At 39.5% G+C, this 19440-nt stretch overlaps 1 protein-coding gene across 5 annotated transcripts in view; it reads left to right on the forward strand.

Annotated features, from left to right (window-relative positions):
- Positions 1-19036, forward strand: part of SLC17A3 (solute carrier family 17 member 3) — a 39748-nt gene extending 20712 nt beyond the window's left edge. For 3 of the 5 annotated variants that reach the window (XM_077886273.1, XM_077886274.1, XM_077886275.1), the window contains 12 exons: positions 2347-2456; positions 6028-6227; positions 6428-6661; positions 6753-6840; positions 11718-11804; positions 16265-16389; positions 16504-16665; positions 16956-17085; positions 17180-17327; positions 17598-17688; positions 18615-18751; positions 18835-19036. In XM_077886273.1, coding sequence (XP_077742399.1) covers positions 2375-2456; positions 6028-6227; positions 6428-6661; positions 6753-6840; positions 11718-11804; positions 16265-16389; positions 16504-16665; positions 16956-17085; positions 17180-17327; positions 17598-17688; positions 18615-18749 — 1482 coding nt within the window. In that variant the 5' untranslated portion in view covers positions 2347-2374 and the 3' untranslated portion in view covers positions 18750-18751; positions 18835-19036. The remainder of the gene's footprint in view (positions 1-2346; positions 2457-6027; positions 6228-6427; positions 6662-6752; positions 6841-11717; positions 11805-16264; positions 16390-16503; positions 16666-16955; positions 17086-17179; positions 17328-17597; positions 17689-18614; positions 18752-18834) is intronic. The other 2 variants (XM_077886277.1, XM_077886276.1) reach the window with 2 other exon arrangements.
- The last annotated feature ends 404 nt before the right edge of the window (positions 19037-19440 follow it).

The raw sequence follows: 19440 nt of genomic DNA on the forward strand, positions 1-19440 counted from the left end.
AGACTCGGGATCGAGTCCCACGCCGGGCTCCCTGCCTGGAGCCTGCTTCTCCCTCTGCCTGTCTCTCTCTCTCTCTCTCTCTCTCTCTCTCTCTGTCATGAATAAATAAATAAAATCTTTAAAAAAAATAAAACTTCAGTATGATTTTCTATTTCTTGCAGAATTCAATCTGGATTTTTGCAATTCTATCATCAACCATAGGGCCACAATATCAGCAAGTAAATTTTTTATTAATAATTAAATAAACAAAAACATCATTCACATCATCAATAGTGAGTCTAGTTCTAACATAATATTGTTTAATAAATTTCTTAAGTCCAGGAAATCAACAAATCAAGCCCAAATCTGTAGCTTTTGCCTTTAAAAAAAATTTTTTTTTTAGTGTGAAATCTCCAATTGTGGCCAATTTCAAGCTACCAACATGACATCACTTAATTCAGAATTAGGAAGAAATATGCAGCTGCATGTTTTTTATAGTATTTATACTATATAGATGCAAGAGATATGACTGATCCCAAGAGTATACCTGAGAAGAAAATGTAGTGAAATAATTATGGAGTCATGAGCTATAAACATTTCTTACCTTTTAAAAGTATTATTTATTTAATTCTGAATGTATTTAATTTAATTGCCAATAATGGCTGTGGCTGTTTCCAAACAAGCTTGCAAAATTCCTAAAAATCTAAGTCTGCTTTTACAGGCCCATGTGATCTAACTCCAGTACCCCACTGCCCTATGCTTTACTCTCCTCTCTGAGGGAGCCATCTTGGGTTCTCTTGTTTTCTTACCTCAATTCAGGTTCTCCCCTGCCTTAGTCTATTTATACAAATTTTCCCTATATAAATTAACATTCCTGAGGATACCTATTTGGTTGCCATATTTTTCTTTTTAGGACCTCCATATAAGGTGCTTCTACAAAAAGCCAACCACCCTCCCATTCAGAAATTATTGAATTTCTTGGTAAGAAATTATCAGCTGCCACATGGCCCTCATCAGAGTCAAAGAAAGGGAAAACTAAGAACATGATCCAACATCAAAAACCAAGAGAACTCAGAGTCTTAAGCCTCCATTTGTGGCAGCTAAAATGGTATATATTCAAACATGTGGGTGTTATTTTTGCTTTCAGTCCCAATTGCTAAGGAATGACATTTTGATCATCCAGTTTTATCTCCATTTTTCCCTGCCAGATTATATATATGGTTTCACTTTTTTATGCTACAGGTCAGTTAAAACCAACTTCACAATCCCAACTACCTTTTTTCCCCTCTTTTAAAGATTTTATTTATTTATTTATTTATTTATTTATTTATTTATTTATTTATTTATTTGAGAGAGTGAGCGAGAGAGAGCACAAGCAGGGGGAAAAGGCAGAAGAAGAGGGAGAAGCAGACTCCCCACTGAGCAGGGAGCCCAATCTGGGGCTCAATCCCAGAACCCTGGGATCATGAACTGAGCCAAAGGCAGACGCTTAACTGACCAAGCCACCCAGGTGCCCCCCAACTACCTGTTAATTAAACTAGAGGATATTTATAACTTTAAACCAAGCAGATCCTGTTTGGGACAGAAACACTATTCATTTGAGGCAGTTTTGGGTCCAACATGTAGGGACCCCAAACAACTACTGAGTCAAGATCTCCATGTTAGTTTTTTCCAAAACTTTGTAGACACTTCATCATCTGTGGCCAGAAAATATATGAGATTAAAATGGTATCATCATATTCTATAAATATGATCCCCAAGTATTAGTGACATACATACAGCAACACTTACAATGGGTCAAAACGGGACACAGTATAGGAATCAGGGCTACTAGAAGCCAGGTTCTCAGGTGCAGTAGAGGATTCCAGAGGAGCATAGCTCTGAGGTGACCCACATCTCTGGTGGCTCCAACAACAATGACAGTAAACCGTGTGCCAACCACTTGTTGAGTGCCAGGCACATGCAGTCTATTGAACTTTGGTTATCCTTGATGTGGGTTCTGCTGCTGTTGTGGTACTGGTTATTATTAATAACAGATAAGAAACTGAAACACACAAATTTGTACCTGGTGGCACGTGCCACATCAGGTAAATCATGAACCTGGATTTGAACTTGGCAATGCCTAGCTCCAAATCCAGTGCTCTTAAATTGGTACATAGTGACCATTATAGATCCTAATAATACACAGTTCCATACCTTAGGGGTGGTGCACCTGTTGTAGTAGGCCAAGAGGGAGTAATGATCCTCATTATACCCCACCCAGATGGAATGGCCTGGCTTTGGTTTGCTTGTTGCCCACTGTTTACATGTTTTAAAGGAATCTCTTTCCCTTGGCTGACACCTGTGGATTGCATATTGCCCTGATAGGTGGAAAACACCAGTGGGAAAGAACACAATGGCAGAGTTGAGTCCCACCGCAGGGGAGAGTAACTACTCCCAAGATATTCAAGTGGATGAGAAGCTTGTTCCCAAGAAAGGTAAACTCAACTGTGACTGCTTGGTTTTAGCTTTTTATGGTGGGTTCTTTATGTGCAGTATCATAATATAAGAAATGAATTTACATCTTATAAGTTGTTTAATTCTTCTTAAAAATCAGGTAATCTTAATGTGTGTTTTTCAAATATATGAAGGAAATAAATACCATTGTTCTTAAAAACATGTCTTTTATTTTTGATAATTATCTTTTATCCATATGCATTTACATTTTTTTCACAATTGCTACCAAATTTGTACATACCTAGTATTGTGTATTCCACTTGTCATTGCATGTAATATTTTAAATGTAATTGTATTTTTCAATTAGGTAAAGTAAGAAAATTTTAATTTGAACACACATACTTTTCCATTTGCTTTATAATACTCAATCATTCTTCCAAAAAATGCATAGTATTGTTCTAATATATCCAATAGATAAAGCATTGTTTACCTGAAAAATCTTCTTGTGGTTGGATATTTATGTTATAGACTCATAGGTCTTGCCCCCATTCAAGTAGAGGGGATTACACAAGTATGTGAACACCATGAGGTGGGCATCATTGGAGTCACCTTAACATCTATTTGTCACATCAAATTAAAAAACAAGTCTCCTGGACTCTGATTGATTAGAGTAGTGTTGAATTATTTGATATAACCTTCCAGTTTCAAAAGTCCATGATTTCATGGTGTCAATGCTCTCTTACAGTGGTTAAAACTATGCCTCCAAGATATTTATTAATTTGCACACATTCTCACACATACAAACTCACACATTCTCATGTAGCTAAGGGTATTCCTTGAAAATATTTTACAGCCAGCATGAGACTGGCACCAATCTATTAGGTGGACATGTCTGGAACTATTCATTCAAAACTGACACAAGATGGAAATAATCTTTAAGGACACATGTAGTAGCAAGGAATACTTAATACCCAGTGAGCATCAGGCTAAGCCTTTTAAATACATCCTCTAATTAATCTTTCAGGAATCTAATAAGACAGATATTCAACTCTCTTGTTTGTGAGCCTTTAGGCTCCTGGTTTGTTTATACTACTTCACTAGACTTTGGTCTCTAGTCCCCCAGGGCAACTTGGAGAAATCAGAGACCACGAGAATTCATACATTATTAGTTGATTTGATTGAGAAAGGAAGTCACCACTCAGCCCTGAATCAAGAGGGAAAGCCTTTACAAAATATTGTATTTGAGCTTCTCACTCTAATTTCAGCATGTTTTATAGTTTCTTCCAAATTCTGCTCCCCCTATTCCATTACTACAAAGGCTTGTGTTCCACTTAAAGAAAAAACAGTATGGCCTTTGTTATCTCAAGGCACCTCTTTCCTTAAAGGTGCCTTTGAGGACTTCCTGAAGACACAGGGTGTTGACCTCCAATCCCACATCATATAGCCATATAAACCCCACAGATGGGTGTACTTGGGTTACAGCAAAGGTATTCTCATGGAGTCATCTAGGACAAAATAAAAGCTGTCATATACTTTCAGTACAATGGTCAAGAGCAAGAGCATAGATACCTGATCTACACTGTTAGCTGGTCTCTCTGTACCTATGTTCTTCTCACCTATAAAAAGGAGGATAGTAGTAGTAGCTTCCTCAAAGAATTGGTGTGAGAATTAAGTGAATTAAGTGAATTAATTCTCAGTCATTATGTTACATGAGCTAACAGGACCAGCTGACACACCTGCTGACTGCCTCCTCCCTGAAGCCCCTTTCCCCTTGGCTTCCAGGATACCACAGTCTCCTGGTTTTCTTCCAAACCCACCGACAATTCCTTTTCAGTTTCTTTCTTTCTCCCCACTTATTTGGCCTCTCTAAACATTAGAGAGTCAGAGTCAGTCTTTGGTTCTTCCCCCTCTGTGTTCTCTTTTCCCAAATATCGTGGCTTCAAGTATCACATGTAGCTTACTAATTCCCAGTCTTATACCTCAACCTCTACATCTGTTCTAAACTCTAGAGTTGTGTATCCAACAATGTTCTCAACACCTTCCCTTGGGTGCCTAAAAGGTATCTCTGTGGGACCAATAATCTTGATCATCCCTACTTCCCCCAAATCTGCTTTTGCCACAGAACTCCCTCAGTGAACCACTCTTCTAGTTCTTAGAACAAGGCCCTTACCCCACTGGTCTATAAAACTGAAACCTTGATTTAGTGTGGGATTCATCTGGGATCTGATTACATTTTCACTCTTCTACTGCTACCACCCCCAACCAATATTCCTCACTTGTCTTCTGCATTATTGCAGTAGCTTCTTTCCAGCAGTAGCCAGCTTTTCTAGAAATACAAAACTAGATTTGAATGCTATGCTCATTTCTTTTCCCACTCTTTTTGCTATATTTTTTCATAGTTTGTGGTTGTCAGTTTCTCTGAGAAACTCTTCCTAAGGGTTTAATTTCAAACTTTATTTTATTTTTTTTTTTGAAAGAGAAAGAGCACATGAGTGGGGTGGGATGGACAGAGGAGAGAGAGAATTTTTCTTTTTAAAGATTTACTTATGGGAACCCCAGGTGGCTCAGCAGCTTAGCACCGCCTTCAGCCCAGGGAGTGATCCTGGAAACCTGGGATGGAGTCCCACATCAGGCTCCCTGCATGGAGCCTGCTTCTCCCTCTGCCTGTGTCTCTGACTCTCTCTCTCTCCTCTCTGTGTTTCTCATGAATAAATAAATAAAATCTTAAAAAAATAAAGATTTACTTATTTATTGAAAGAGAGAGAGAGCACAGGGAAGGGAAGGGCAAAGGGAGAGGCAGAGAGAATTTCAAGCAGATTCCCCACTGAGTGCAGAGCCCAACATGGGGCTCAAGCCTACAACCCTGAGATCATGACCTGAGCCAAGATCAAGAGTTGGACAGTTAACTGACTGAGCCACCCAAGCACCCTTAATTTTAAACTTTAAATGAAAGCTTGTCCTCAATGCCTTAAGACATGAGAGAAGAATAATCATTTACGTTAAGGAAAAATTCCTTCAGAGTTTAAAAAATCACATTTTATGTATATAATTTATAACATAGTACAAATAAATTACATAAATAAATTAAGCTCCATAATTTAAATATGCACATATACATATTTTATCTATATGTATATAAAATGTAACTTCTACTGTATATATATTTACCTCTGAATAATTTCATCAACTACAGAATACAATAAGGAATGGGAGAGACAGAATTATAGGAAAGACAGATGCCTCAGAGCAAGTCAGTGTCTGTCTAGCTGTGGTATAAAAACACCTTTGGTTCAACTCAGTGATTTCCTCCTTTTGTATCTTCCTTTCCTAAAGCCAGTAGAGTGCCATTTAAACCAGGGGGATCCCTGGGTGGCGCAGCGGTTTGGCGCCTGCCTTTGGCCCAGGGCGCGATCCTGGAGACCCGGGATCGAATCCCACGTCAGGCTCCCGGTGCATGGAGCCTGCTTCTCCCCCTGCCTGTGTCTCTGCCTCTCTCTCTCTCTCTCTGTGACTATCATAAATAAATAAAAATTAAAAAAAAATATGTTAAAACTTGTGAGAAATAAACAATGGCTTAATAAAGAGAGAACTAATGTCATGTTATATTTCCAGGTCTAAGCTTATGTTCCACTCGCTATGGGATAGCCCTCATCATACATGTCTGCAACTTTATAGCAGCGGCACAGAGTACTGTCATAAACATCACCATGGTAGCCATGGTCAACACCACAGACCATCAGTTCCAGTTTAATGGCTCCACTGAGCAGCTGCCTGGTGGCCCAAATAATGCCCCAGACAGTCTTCCTGCAGAGGTAGCAATGCAAGATTTAAGCTGTGCTCTTGTTTTTGCTGTTTGTTTGTCTGAATGTTTATTTTTTTATAACTTATGTGTTAAAAAGTTTCATTTGGGAAAATAGTGATTGAAAGCAAGTGAAAGATTTAAAGATGTGTTTTCAGTTATGTGAACACCTTCTTGCAAATGGCTTACTGCAGCATTCTCTGTTTCCTCAAGGCTCCTACGTATGACTGGAGTCCTCAAATCCAGGGCATCATCTTTGCTTCTGCTGCCTATGGCATGACTCTGACAATGGCTCTTAGTGGATACCTGGCTGGAAGAGTAGGAACAAAGCGAGTGGTTGGTGTTTCTTTGTTTGCATCCTCACTCCTCATTATCTTCAGTCCTCTGGCAGCTGAGCTTGGACTAATTTCCCTCATAGCAACTCGAATGGTCCAGGGGCTAGTCCAGGTATCCAGATATTTTATAAATATGAGCTGGATAGGAATTTCTAAATGGCACCACACACACACATCAAGAGCTCTAACTATTTTGATTTCAGGGGTCAATATTTGGGGGTCAGAATGCGCTTTGGGAGAGATGGGGTCCTCCACATGAACGAAGCCGACTCTGCACCATTGCTTTATCAGGTAAAAACACATAACTGAAATGAGTACGCTGCAATGCAACACTCTCACCCTGGATTATTTGACAGTTTTTCTGTTGAATGCTTCTTTGTCTTCTCTTTAGTGTTGACTAAGTATTTATAAATTAGGGAAATGGATCCTTTGCCGCATTATTTTCAGTTGTTTCTCCCCAGTGTCAGTTGTAATATGACTTTGCTTATAATGATTTTTCCTATTCTTAAAAATATATATTTTTGTGTAGTTAAATTGATCATCCTTTTCTTTTTTGGCTTCTAGATTTTGAATCACATTTGGAAAGGTTATAAAGGCAGCCACCTATGTTTTTTTCTGGAACTTGAATAATTTCATTTTTATAGTTAAATTTCTGATATATTGGAGTTCTATTTTAGTATTCTATGTATAAGGTATGGATCCAACTTAATCTTTTTCGGAATTGTTTTCAGTTGTTCTGAGAACTGATTTTTGATCATGATTTCCCTAGACAGTGTATCTGGAATGAACATTCTGAAGAAAGAAGTCTACATTATATTGGGGAAGAATGAAAAACAGAAAGAATAGGGCTAATAAACTCAAAACTGATGAAGTAGGTACTGGGTAAGAAAAGTGTAACTCTTCAGCTAATTTATGGATACCAAGAGAGCCCGAGACTCTTCAAGCCCAGAAAACAAGGCATGAATGAATGCATGCACACACACACATACACACACACACACACACACACACACACCCTGACTGACCTCATACCCCTGTAGAGCCCTTTCCAACCCTGGAGGATTATTTTCTGTCATCAGAGTTTATATTCACTGATAGGGGACTAGTCTACCAATTTGAATAAAAGAAACTTGTATCACTTATCACAGTTGACTAATGGAGCTTCTAAGTATAAATAAGGACTAATATCCCCTCTCAAATCCTCAAACATTTGAAAGAAAGCAAGAGTACGAAAGAGAGAGACCAAACTAAAAACTACAAGAATGAATCCAAATGAAGAAGAAATTAAAAGAAAAGTTTACATGATTAACAAATAACATGGGAGAGATCCAAGGGAATATGTATAATAACATTTATTTAAAAAGAAAAAGCTGTCAGAATGGCTAGTTTCAAAAAGACAAGAAATAATAAGTGTTGGTGAGGATGGAAAGAGAATCCTTGTGCCCCATTATGGGGAATGTAAATTGGTGTAGCAACCATGCATCCTCACTCCTCATTATCTTCATAAACTCATTTTTGAGTTTCCTCAAAAAAAAAAAAAATAGAAGTGCCATATAGTCCAATAATTCCCTTTCTGGGTATTTATCTGAGGAAAACAAAAACACTCATACAAAAAATATTTGCATTCATATATTTGCTGTAGCGATCTTTACAATAGCAAAAGATATGGAAGCAACCCAAGTGTCCATCGATAGATGGATGGCAAAAGATGTGGTGTATACATCATGAAATATTGTTTGGTCATAAAAAAGAATGAAATCTTGCCAATTGCAACAACATGGATGGACCTAGAGTGTATTATGCTAAGTGAAATATGTCAGACAGAGAAAGACAATTACCTATGATTTCATTTACATGTGGAATCTAAGAAACCAACCAACCAAACAACCAAATAACAATAACAACAGGAAAGAGCGACAGACTCATAAATACAGAGAACAAACTAGTGATTGCCAGAGGTGGAGTGAGAGGGTGGGAAGGACAGGTCAAACAGGTGAAGGAGATTAAGACATACAAACTTCAGTTATAAAATAAATAATCATGGGGATGAAAAGAACAGCGTAGGGAATATATCAAAATATATTGTAATAATTTTGTATGATGATAGATGGCTACTATATTTACTGCAGTATTTTGCAATGTGCATAATTGTCAAATCACTATCTTGTACACCTGAAACTAATATATGTCAACTATACTTCAATTAAAGATGTAAAAAAAGTAATTTAGAAAACAGATTGCTATAAATATAGTTGCCAAAAAATACAATTGCTAATATAGTTAACTGCAATGAATGGTCTGAACACCTAAATGAAGGGAAATGACTATCAAATTAGCAAGGTAGACAAATAAGTTGAGAGATTATCCCAGAATACAATATAAGAATCAGGAGATGGAAAGCAAGTTTAAAAATCTTGGAAGAAAGATAGTGACTTTATAGAAGTGGCAACTCCCTTCCCTCTCATTTCCTGTTAAATAGGCATAGAGCTACTGGAATAGGTCAACTGACTATCGAGGAGACATAGGAATCTACAAGTCTGCAAATTCCAGAGGCTTCCTTGTTTTTGGTGTTAGGGGAATATCTTAGTGTCCCCAAGCAGGTAGTCTCTACTGGCCTCTAGAAACCTTTTCTGGTTCAGAGAACACAAAGCCAATGGCTGTCTGAGGGGCCAAGAGGAAGCCACTGGCAGGTGGAGTCAGCTAAGGCTACCCACCTGCCTCCATAGTTCTTATAGAAATGGCCACTTCTAGGGACCCGGGGATTCTCACTCAGCAGGCTACACTGGTGAACAGGATGACTCATTCAGCCCATGAGATGGAAGGAAGACTTCTTAGAAGGACATTTAACAGTGGAAGTGCCCAGGTACTGCCAGCCTCTGGGACAAAACATATTAAATCTTCCTCTCGGGGGTACCACAAAGGCACGTCTATAGGCAAGAAACTTTGTAGCCACTTAAGGCAAGCAAACTAAGCAGATAAAACAGAACGGGCAGCTCATAATTGAGGTGATAGAAACACACACACACGCACACAGTCTGAAGATGATGCAACAACATACACAAGTGAAAATGAAAACAAAAAAAAAAACCACCTGAAATTACATACAGCAACATGGCTAAGTGTTAGAAACACAAATGTTGAATGAACAAAATACTTCTGTCATGGTGGAGAATCACCTTGATGCAATGTTAGCCCCAAGTACACTACCTGGCAAGCTATCACAGTGGTCATGGAACAGATAGGCTCACAGGCTAAATTAGGTACTCTCATTGTACAATTAAAATACTTTAAAACACAGAGATGTAAGATGGAAAATGGGGTAAATTAACACATTTAAGACACACATTGCAATGTCCTGAAGAGAACATACAGGATGATATCACTTTAATAAAGGTCAGAAAGTAAAAACACAGACTTTAGGTATACACTTACATACATGGTACAACTTGCATTGACAAAGAGAACAATTGCAGTGACATATTTGAGCATTAATTTACAATATGTATAAATGAACCATTAGCTATGAACTATGAGTGGAATAGTCTGCAATTCAGTAGAAATAAGACAGTAACAAGACATACCAAAATTTCTCGGGATACAGATTGTATTCGAAGCCCTTGGTTGAGTGTGACCGCTCAGAAAAGAAACCCAAGGAAAGAGCTCCATGACCCTCCAATATCTGGGCCTCAGACAGAGAAGGAGAGGCAGAAGGGACTGGGAAGCCTCCCAGGGAGTGCTTGGACAAAATCTGAGGTGATGGCTCAACAGAGCCACCTGCTGCTGGCCTGGAGAAAATTACTGTGGATCTGGCAAGTGGGAGTTCTTTAAAGGCCTGACAAGAATGTAAGGGCAGGAAATGGAGGCAGTAAGCATAAAGTTTGGAGAAGTTTTCTTCTACACTGAAAAGGAACAGAAAAAAATGTCAAAGTATATGGAGGGAGCTCTGAAGAGGTGGAAAGTTTTATTTTGTTTTGAGCCCAGGCTGTACGAAGAAAAGTTTGTGCATGGATGGGTGCTGATCAAGTTGCTGAGGAATTTAGTGAAGATATAGATGTGAGGGCACATCCTCACAGTGGCCTGGGCCTGGGCCAGACTGGAGGAGACATGGTCTTGGAAGGATGCAGGAACCTGTCCCCTACTGTAACAGGATTAAAGGCAGAGAGTTCAGGGGGAATATGAAGGTTTGGTGGACTTCGTGGTGGAAAAGGTACTGATTTCCATCTTTATCTACTGTGCTCCAAAGTCAGGCAGCCTGTTTTCAAATGCTGCCTTTCTTTGTTCACAGAAGAAATAACAATTATAAACATAGGAAAAGACACTCGACTTCATCCTAAATAGAAAATAATAAGATAACTGTTTGCATGCATATTTGGAAGACATTTTAGAAACTCTGAGGATATCAAAGGGTCTCAAGGAGATCAGAAGAAAAAAAACAATTATTTTTGGCAATTTGGTTTGGTATAGCCTTTTAGCAAGATACTTCAACAGTATCTATCAAAATTAAAAATGCACATAGTGTTTGATCTAGCATATCCACTGCTGATATTCTATTATACCAAAATAAATTATGCTTATGTTCAGAAATGATGATTAAATCTATGTTCAGAAATAACAACAGCCCCATTTTGAAAAAGTTGTAAAAAGGAAGTGTGCCCTACTATGTATGAGAATACTCTGTGAAGCCAGAGAAATTAAAACAGTGTTATTAGCACCCTCACAGACAAATCTAGCTGTCTGCCTGTTGCATAATGCCTTTACAAAGAGGTAAGTGTGCATGTAGATGTGTATTATAAATGAGAGGAAAGGCATGCAACTTTGTGCCAATGTGGAATGGTTAACATTAGAGACAGTGGAAATGGGTTGGGGGACAAATGAAGGAACTTTGGTTCTTTGTGGCAATTTACTCTTATAATAAGCATACATCACAAGACTTGTGTGGTTAAAAATTAAAGTAGCATGAAAGGAAGAAGCATGGCTGTCATCTGCAATGTTATTAGGGAACTGCCAGAAAAATGGATTCTCAGGAGAACATGTGAAGTGATACATCTGAAGTTCACGTGTTCCAATATGCCTGTCTCATTGTGGCTGCTGATGCTGCATGTCATCTGTCATTCTGTCGGTGTCTCCAGTGGTGGTTCAGAGCCCTACAGCTTACTATCTGTCTGCAGGAATGCTGCTGGGAACCTTCACCATCACCCTCGTGGGTGGCCTCATCAGTCAAACCCTTGGGTGGCCTTTTGCTTTCTATATCTTTGGTAAGCAACTATCTCCTCATCCCAGGGGTTTCTTCCCAGTGTCAGTCTCTGATGCTATTAACCCATCATAAGCATTATTAGTACAATGTGGTTGGGCGTGCTCTGCCTCCCCTGCAGGCTGCAGGTGACAGGCTTGCAGAGTGGTGGGTCCTGAGAAAGAGAGACACGCAGCCGCTGCTGTGGGCTGTGTCTCAGGGTAAGTGCATCCATGCTGGGGTCCCGGGTCAGATGCCAGCTTCCTAAGGAGAGAAAACACTAAACACCAACTGGATGAAGACCGTGAGGAACAATGACCTGTGAGAGGTAAGGTCTAAGGCAGGGCACAGGAAAAGGGAACTCTGCAGAAAAAGAATAGAGGAGACAAAGTTCAAAGCCCAGAGAGCATGAGACAGGAAAGAACACCCATGGGAGACTACTGTGCAGAGGAAACTCAGTTCTCCACAGGGTCCCTCCTTGATCTGCAACAGCACACTTATCAGGGCATCATCTGAGCCCAGAGGGGGGAAAATATCACGGGTATAGATTAAAGAACAGTATCCAGTACTTACAGAGAATCAGAGATAGTACCTGTTGCCACAAGACAACTGAAAACACTTATAGTTCACTACCATCAACTTTCCTTGGTAGTGAGAGATAATTAGCTCCAGAGGAAGCTCTGGTCCCTCTGACAACATGAGGGCACAAGACCTAAAAGATAAAACTGTTTCTATGTAATTTAACTGGAGCCCAGATAAAAGCTTGAAAATATGTATAGGAAGACAAAAATATTCAGCACCCAACTAAATATAATTCACAAGATTGTTCCAATCATAGATTACCAGGCATGGGGGAAGGCAGGGAAACAGGCAAACAGAATCAGACTCAGAATCAAAATCAAATCAGAATCAGAATCAGAATCAGAATCAGAAGAAATAATCAATGAAAACCAACCTGGAATTAACACAAATGTTAGAATAGCAGACAAGGGCATTAAAATAGACAGTTATTCTAACTGTGTTATAGCATAAGTCAATTTGTTTGGAAGATAAGTGGAGACATGGAAAATCTTTTTTAAAAGACCTAAATCAAACTTTTAGAGATGAGAACTGCAATATATGGATGGAGTTAAAGACAGATTAGACACACCATGAGAAAAGATTAGGAACCTAAAAAGAGCAGCATAAATCAGCCAGAATGGATCACCCTTGGAAAAAACAATAATAGTGGATAAGAAACAGGACGGAGCAGTGTGCTCAGAGAAGAGGAGTGGTATGGGGGAACAGAAAAAGTCTTTGAGGAAATCATGGGGAAAGAGGAAAACTATAAACTCACAGACCCAAGAAGGTCTCTTGGCCTCAAGCACGGGAAACATGAAGAAAATGACACCAAGTTACATGGTAATCAGATGGCTCAAAGCCAGTGCTAAAGAGAACATATTAAAAGCATCCAGAGCTAAAAACTACATGACACACAGAGAACAGAGGCAATAAAGGAGTGCATCCTTCTCCTAGGAAGCAACGCAAGTAGGAAGGCAGTGGAACATCTTTCAAGTCCTGAAAGGGGGGAAAAAAAAAGAGGGATCTGTCAACATAGAACTCTGGAGCCAGACCAAAAAAAAAATTCAAAGACAGAGGCAAAATAAAGACATTTTTAGACATACCAAAGTTGAAAGAATCAGACATATTTATTTGTTTTTAAAAGATTTTATTTTTTATTTGTTTGAGAGAGAGAGAGAGGGAGAGATCACAAGCCAGGGAAAGGGGGAGGGGCAGCACAAAAGGGAGAAGCAGATTCCCTCCCTCCCTACACCTGGCCTGATCCCAGAACCCTAAGATCATGATGTGAGCCAAAAGCAGACACTTCATGGACTGAGCCATCTAGGCACCCCAGAATCAGACATGTAAATTAAAGATAGTAGTTCCATTTTCAGTAGCATCAATAACTATGTAACATAGGGATAAATAGGACAAAAGATGTGAAAGACCTATACACTGAAACCTAATTCTCATGAAAAAAAAAAATTCTAGAATAGCCAAACTATTTTGCAAATGACTTACAGAGTTGGAGGACTGACTAACAGTGCCTGAAGCCAAGATCTATGATATGTCACCAAGACAGGGTAGTATTGGCATAGAGATAGGAAGTAGATCACTGCAGCAGAATACAGTCCTAAATAGACTCACTCAGGGAAGGTGGACTAATTTTCCATACAGATGCAATGGAAATTTAATGGAGAAAAGATAAATTTTTTAACAGATGGTGCTCAAAAATTGAATATTCATATGTCCCCCACCCCCAAAATAAACCCCACACAAAATGACCTTTGGTCCATTTTCTTGTATCCTATACAAAAATGAACTCAGGGGCACCTGGGTGTCACAGCGTTAGGTGAGAGACTCTTGGTTTCTGCTCAATTGGTGATTTGGGAGTCATGAGATCAGCAGGCTCGGACTCCGGCCTCAGCAGGAAGTCCACTTCAGTGAGTTTCTGTCTGGCTCTCTCTTCCTCTGCCCCTCCCCTCACTGACATGTGCACATGTGCAGGTCTGCTCACATGTTCTCTCTCAAATAAATCCATAAATCGTTATATATTTTTAAAGATTTTATTTATTTATTCATGAGAGACTCAGAGAGAGGGGCAGAGACACATGCAGAGGGAGTAGCAGAGTCCCGGATGGGACTCAACTCCAGGATCCTGGGATCACGACCTGAGCCGAAGAAAGACGCTCAACCACTGAGCCACCCAGGTGCCCAACTCAATAAACCTTAAAAATAAATAAAGGAAAAAAAAACTCAAAATAAATCCTGTACCTAATTCTAAAATCTAAAGTTGGTATCCTTCTAGAAGAAAACCTGAGTAAATCTTTGTAAGTTAGGCAAAGATTTCTTAGATAGGACACCAAAGGCTTGATCCATGAATTACGGACTGATAGGCTGGATTTCATCGAAGTGAAAACTTTGCCTTTATGAGCCATTATTAGGATAATAAAGACAGGGTGAAAACACTTGCAAAATACATATACAATTAGGACTTTTATCCTGAATGAGTAAATAATTTCAAAGCTTAATCATAAGAAAACAACAAAAAATGATTTAAAAAACGACAAAGAAATGTTACCAAAGAAGATCTAGAGAGGGAAAATAAACACAGGGAAAAGTGCTCAACGTCCTTAGTCCTTAGGGAAATGCAAGTGAAAACAAAAAGATACCTCTGTATACCTCTTAACAATGGCTAAGTGGGACGCAATAAGAAATGTATATGTGGTCTCTGCCCCCAGTTTCTGACACAGAGCTTCTAAAACCCTTGCAATTTCCTGAGTGATACAAGCATCTTCTGTCCTAATGAGGCAACACTTGGTGCCCCCTAGAGAGCTTCAAGATGAGGGCTGGTCACCAGAAAAAATAAATCTTGCTTGGACGCTTGGAACCTAACCTCTAGGCCCATCCTCCATCCTCCAGGAAGGAAGGAGGCTGCAGAATGAGTTAATACTCGATTATGCCTACCTTTTGTAGCCTCTATAAAGATCCTTAAACTTTAGGGTTCTGAGACCTTTCAGATTGGTGAACATATCCATGTGCTGGGAGGGTGACTCATCCCAACTCCATAGGGAATGACCCTCCCTCTTTTGCTCAGAACCCTTTCAGACCATGCTCTGTGTATCTCTCTTCATCTGGCTATTCATCTCTCTCCTGTATAATAGCCTTTATAACAAACTGGTAAACATAAGTAAATGTTTCCCTGACTTTTGTGAGCTGTTCCAAGAAATTATCAAAACTGAGTGGACTGTAGGAACCTCCAACTTGGTAGTCAAGTCAGAGTGTGGGTAATCTGGGGACCCAATGCTTATGACTAACACCTGAAGTGTGGAACAGTCTTGTAAGATAAGTCCTTACCTTATGAGGTCTGTACTAATTACCAGTAGTTAGTGTCAAAATTGAGCCGAGCTGGGGGATCCCTGGGTGGCTCAGCGGTTTAGTGCCTGCCTTTGGCCCAGGGCGCGATCCTGCAGTCCCGGGAATTGAGTCCCACATCGGGCTCCTGGCATGGAGCCTGTTTCTCCGTCCTCCTGTGTCTCTGCCTCTCTCTATGTTTATCATAAATAAATAAATCTTTAAAAAAAAAATTGAGCCGAGCTGGTGTCCACAGAGAATTGGAGAATTTCTTAGTGTGAAAAACCCACATATTTGGTATGAACAGTGTTGAAAAAGTAGTTTTCCTTTGATAATATTAAAAAGATTGAAATACAAAGTTTTCTGCCATCACTAGGGTCTGTGCTTTCCATAAACACAAATAATTAAGAAATGTCAAAAAAAAAAAGAGGGTTCTAGAAAACTGTTATGTTCCTGCTAATTTGGGGGGGTGGCGGGTGGGAAGAGGATGTTATGAGCATGGGCTTTGCCCAGGACCTGTACTCAAAAATGTCCCAACACAAAAGAAAAGCAGAAACCAGCTCAGTTACCAATTTTATCCTCTGCTTGCAGGAGGCATCGGCTGTGTCTACTGCCCTTTCTGGTTTATTCTGATTTATGATGACCCCGTCTCTCATCCATGGATAAACGTCACAGAAAAAGAATATATCATATCCTCCTTGGCCCAACAGATACATGTAAGGACTCCAACCATCTCCAGAGATCTTGTGGCAGCCTCGGGATTTCTCGGGGTCACATGAACATGAGCATGTTTCGGATCTTACTGTTCTAATCAGTACATTTGTTTTCAGGTCAGCTCTCAAAAGCAGCCTCTTCCCATCAAGGCCATGCTCAAGTCTCTACCCCTTTGGTCCATCTGTGTCTGCTCTTTCGGCCATCAGTGGCTAGTTGCCATACTGATTACATACACACCAACTTATATCAGCTCTGTGTTCAGTGTTAGCATCAGAGATGTGAGTGCCTTTCCTTCTGTGCCATTCTCCAGTATGCACCACCCACCAATCACTTTGTCTTCATGAACCATTCCATTCAGAAAAGTTTATCCTTTACACTTACCACAAAACAATCGAATATTTAACACTAATGCCAGTAGCTTTTTCTAAGGATATGACTGAAGAGGCTACTGACTTTCTTAAAAGAGTAAGATTTCAGGGTTTTCAGTATGATGATCAGTGGTTTAACAACAAGAGGTATGGGCTCATTGCCCCTATTATAATGGTTTACTCAATTTTTTTCCCCTCAGAATGGGCTCCTGTCTGCCCTTCCTTTTATCATTGCCTGGGTCATTGGTATCCTGGGAGGCTACCTGGCAGATTTCCTCCTGACCAAGAATGTTAGGCTCGTTACTGTGAGGAAAATTGCCACATTTCTAGGTAAGAACAGGGCTTGAAGATCGGATGATTCACAAAGCATACAACAGCCAAAGATGTATCTCATGGTTGAATTTGTCTGTTCCTCATTCCCTAGGAAATTTCCCATCTTCGGCGCTGCTTGTGGCTCTGCCTTACCTTCCCCCTAGCTACATCACGACAATGACCTTCCTAACACTCTCCTGTGGACTAAGCCCCTTATGTCAGTCAGGGATCTATATCAATGCCTTAGATCTTGCTCCAAGGTAGGATGGTAATTTCCACTCTTATATACACCTGAAAAAGGTTTAGCCTGAAGTTTTCTGGGAGCCACAAACTTTGGGAAATAATAAACCATAGATGGTCCTGTGGCCATTTTTTCAGGTATATGAGGGGAGGGGTATTATGGATTTGTCTTAGTGCCTCTTATTAAACATACACAGTGCAAATCCTTTTTGATGTAATTAGAAGAGCAAGGCTGAAGAATACTGTGAAGCATCTCTGGATCTAGCCTGGAACATTCCTGTCACCCACAGATATTCCAGTTTTCTCATGGGAACCACAAGGGGATTAGCAAACATAGCAGCTCTCCTGGCACCCACTGTCAGTGGGTTTCTCCTCAATCAGGTAGAATTTTCTTGTCACGGACTCTTAAAATGCTCTGCCAAATCCATTTATAAAGGTAGTACCTAAAGATTGTATTTGCATCTTAGAAAATACGATTAAATTGTGGGTTAACTTTGTCATGAAGATTGGCCTAGCAAAGAAAAATGTAGAACAATTTCTTTCATGACCTCAGTCTTGACTCATTTTGAAGCCAGGGACCCAATGCTCTACTGGTAATATTCAGTCTTTGAAACAGAAGTCATACAGCCATACAGATGTCATGAGATGATGATTCCATGCATAGATGCAACTTGTCACGTCTTCTGCAACATTTTGAAATTTTCATTTGCACAACCATCCCAAAGCAAAGAGATAATAAAAGCAGATGTGCTGAAGTATGTGACATATACAGGCATGAGTATAAGTATATTGTATGCAGTGATCTCATTTAATTACTGATTCTCACACCACTTATGAGAATGGTATATTATTACCCTGACTTCCTGATGATTAAACTGAAAATCTGATAGAATAAGTCTCTCCACTAAGAGGATGTAGAATCAGAATTCTTCCTTTTTAGTCCTCTCTCCAAAGCCTGCAATGTTGCCACCATGCTGTTGCAATGCAAGAAGAAAGCACTCATAGCATATTTTGTGTCATGATGATTTGCACAAAAGAGGAAATGTATGACACTCCGGTAAACAGTGACCAATGCAGTTCTATAGGTTAATTGTAGTGGTCCCATTTATTAAGAATATTCTAAATGCACTTAGAAATTTATTAAGAATATTTATTAAGAATACTCTAAATGCACTTTGAAATTATTATTTTGTCAATTTGGGCATGGAAACCCACTAGCAAACATGGTCTTCTAAACTATTAATATGATGTCATAGAAAAAATGATGATGAAAGAGGTAATATTTACTTGAGGTTTTGTGTCCTCAGGACTCTGAATTTGGGTGGCGAAATGTCTTCTTGTTGTTGTTTGCCATTAACCTCTCAGGATTGATCTTCTACCTTATATGTGGAGATGCAGTTGTCCAAGACTGGGCAAAAGGGAGGAAACTCACTCGTTTATGAAGGTAAAGGATAGTGATTTCATCTATGGATTTAACAAGGGAAGCACTATTGAAATTTTTAATTCCACATCACTTTTCTTCCTTAGTTACTCCATCTTGATATGATGGAAAGTCACCGGACATCTTTCTTCACAAATGAGAAGCCTATGGTGATGAACACACCCAAAGAATTTCATTTGCTGCAGTTCTTTTCAAATCTGAGATCAGTTCTTTATGTTACTAAGATTTATTTTTGAGGAAAATATAAGACAAATGAAAATTCAAATAAAGTGATAGCCAAGAACAAAATTGTCATCTTCATAGAATCACCAGTGGAATTGGAGGAATGGCTATATCAGAGTCAATAGGCCAGACTCGGGATCCCTGGGTGGCGCAGCGGTTTGGCGCCTGCCTTTGGCCCAGGGCGCGATCCTGGAGACCCGGGATCGAATCCCATGTCAGGCTCCCGGTGCATGGAGCCTGCATCTCCCTCTGCCTGTGTCTCTGCCCCCCCCCCTCTCTCTCTCTCTCTCTCTGTGACTATCATAAATAAAATAAAAAATAATAATAATAAAATAAAATAATTAAAAAAAAAAAAGACCAGACTCACAGTTTCCAGATCTCAAAACAGGAAACAATGTTTGGGAAGCTCTTAATCCAGGGCAGTAACCTCACTACGATGATCATGTTTCCTATTTTAAAAGTGAATATTA

This window comes from Canis aureus, chromosome 37, assembly GCF_053574225.1.
Source record: "Canis aureus isolate CA01 chromosome 37, VMU_Caureus_v.1.0, whole genome shotgun sequence".
NCBI classification, from domain to species: domain Eukaryota; kingdom Metazoa; phylum Chordata; class Mammalia; order Carnivora; family Canidae; genus Canis; species Canis aureus.